The following is a 2,447-nucleotide window of genomic DNA, read 5'->3' as shown; positions in this document are numbered from 1 at the left end:
CTGGTTAAATAAAAGTGATCTGGCCTAACCTGGTTAAATACAAGTGATCTGGCCTAACCTGGTTAAATAAAGGCGATCTGGCCTAACCTGGTTAAATAAAGGCGATCTGGTCTACCTGGTTAAATAAAGGAGATCTGGCCTAACCTGGTTAAATAAAGGTGATCTGGCCTAACCTGGTTAAATAAAGGTGATCTGGCCTAACCTGGTTAAATAAAGGTGATCTGGTCTACCTGGTTAAATAAAGGTGATCTGGCCTAACCTGGTTAAATAAAGGTGATCTGGTCTACCTGGTTAAATAAAAGTGATCTGGCCTAACCTGGTTAAATAAAGGTGATATAAAATAAATACAAAAATATAAGCAGGAACTGAACTGTACACAGTCAGGCAAGATAAAAACATGACAGAACAAGTTGGACACTTCCCCCAGTAACAGGAAGCTGTGGTCTTCATACATACATACACTGTATCTTTTCTCAAAGCTATTTCTACACTTTGTAACTGTGTAACATCACTATCTTGATGTGAACTTGTTTTAAACTAATACGGAAATGTAAAGATATTTGCAAAAGGAACAGGACTGAAACTAGATGGCATGTAAAAAGCGAAACCTTCCTGACACGACATGGTCTACAGGAGCTACGCAACAGTGACTCGCCACAAACCACTGTCTGTATCTGACACCATGGTGTACGAAACGTCTGATCATTTCACAAGGCTTCACTTGAGACATACGCCACCGTTCAACAGTTTGAGGTCACTTAGAAATGACTATTGTAGCTGGAAACGACAGATTTTTTTATAGAATATCTACATAGAAGTACAGAGGCCCATTATCAGCAACCATCACTCCTGTGTTCCAGCTTGTTTTTGATTTGTTAAGATTGACCTCCATTTTTTTTTTTTTCTGGTGACACAGATCCCGATGTAATGATCAGTCACTGGGGGACGTGCACCAAGATCTTCCTGGTACTGGTGTCGCTGAGGGTCATATACTATACCGTTCTGGAATATCCCAACAACCCAAACCCCCCCTACCAGCGTCCCCATTCCAGGAGGACTCCAGACCCTTCAAGAGGAGAGGACTTGTCCTCCGAGAGCATCAGTTCAACGACTGATGATGAATCAACATATTATGTGGAATCTGAAACTCCAGACAACAAGGACAAACCTACAATGTATGTTGATGTTGAACCACAAGCTGAATCAGAAGTTTACCTGGACACAATATCCATTCAGGACTGGCCATCAATAACACTGACCACTGGACTGGCCACTCCTCCTCCGTATGTGTCCCCAGGACCGTACCATGTAGAATACCCATCAGAGTACATCTTCATCCTGGATGAGCCAGAGAAATGCCAGGAGCAGAACCACTTCCTGGTTCTGATGGTGCCAGTGGCGCCCTATAACAGGGAGGCCCGTGAGGCCGTCCGCAGGACTTGGGGCAGTGAGAGGCAGGTACTGGGCAGAGAGGTCCGTCTATTCTTCCTGCTGGGACTGTCCAGTGGAGAGGAGACAGAGCAGGTCCAGGAGAAGGTGCTGCAGGAGAGCAAAGAGCACCAGGATCTGCTGCAGAGCGACTTCATAGACAGCTACAAAAACCTGACCATCAAGACCATGGTGATGATGGAGTGGCTGAGCTCTCGATGCCCCAACGCCTCCTACGCCATGAAGATCGACTCAGACATGTTCCTCAACGTGAACACCTTGGTCAACATGCTGCTTCACGCTCCAACGCAGAACTACATGACTGGACTAGTGGCCCGACGGGGAGCCGTTCTAAGAGACCGTAACTCCAAATGGTACCTTCCAAAGGAGGTGTTTCCTGAACCGGTATATCCACCTTATGCTCTGGGCCTGGGCTATGTCTTCACCTTAGACCTCCCCAGGAAGCTGGTGGAGGCGTCCAGGCATGTTAAAGCCGTCTACATAGAGGATGTGTATCTGGGACTGTGTATGAGACACCTGGGCATCCGGCCTACTGACCCCCCCAGTGGAAACCTCTTCCAGGGGTATGCAGGAGCCCAGGACCGCTGTCACTACATGGCTGTTATCACGACCATCCTCGACACTCCTCAGGAGCTTCAGGACGTATGGAGAAACTTGCACCAACCTGGACCTGTCTGTCATTGAAAACAACACTCTGGGACAGACAAATAGCCTTGAGGTTATTAGAGGGATCACCTTATCCCTGTGTTTCTGTGGGTGTGTTAGAGAAGCATCACCTTATCTCTGTGTTTCTGTGGGTGTGTTAGAGAAGCATCACCTTATCTCTGTGTTTCTGTGGGTGTGTTTGTCATGTTTTGTCATTGATTATCATGTCTTGTCCCTGTGCTTCCCCTTCTATTCGTTTCCCTCTGCTGGTCTTATTAGGTTCTTTCCCTCTTTCTATCCCTCTCTCTCCCCCTCCCTCTCTCACTCTCTCGCTCTCTCTTCTCTCTATCGTT

At 46.8% G+C, this 2,447-nt stretch overlaps 1 protein-coding gene across 1 annotated transcript; it reads left to right on the top strand.

The window, feature by feature from the left end:
* The first annotated feature begins 982 nt into the window (after window positions 1–982).
* LOC124029150 (beta-1,3-galactosyltransferase 2-like) lies at window positions 983–2,165 on the top strand. The gene has a single exon (XM_046340973.1). The coding sequence runs from the start codon at window positions 1,174–1,176 to the stop codon at window positions 2,131–2,133; it is 960 nt and encodes a 319-aa protein (XP_046196929.1). The 5' UTR covers window positions 983–1,173; the 3' UTR covers window positions 2,134–2,165.
* The last annotated feature ends 282 nt before the right edge of the window (window positions 2,166–2,447 follow it).

Source organism: Oncorhynchus gorbuscha, unplaced genomic scaffold (assembly GCF_021184085.1).
Source record: "Oncorhynchus gorbuscha isolate QuinsamMale2020 ecotype Even-year unplaced genomic scaffold, OgorEven_v1.0 Un_scaffold_5653, whole genome shotgun sequence".
In the NCBI taxonomy this organism is placed as follows: Eukaryota; Metazoa; Chordata; class Actinopteri; order Salmoniformes; family Salmonidae; genus Oncorhynchus; species Oncorhynchus gorbuscha.
The sequence above is the reverse complement of the archived record's forward strand: the minus strand, read 5'-3'. Positions and strand labels throughout refer to the sequence as shown.

Bases quoted from the DNA above. Each gene is read 5' to 3' on its own strand.
- LOC124029150 (XM_046340973.1), top strand. From the start codon at position 1,174: ATGTATGTTGATGTTGAACCACAAGCTGAATCAGAAGTTTACCTGGAC.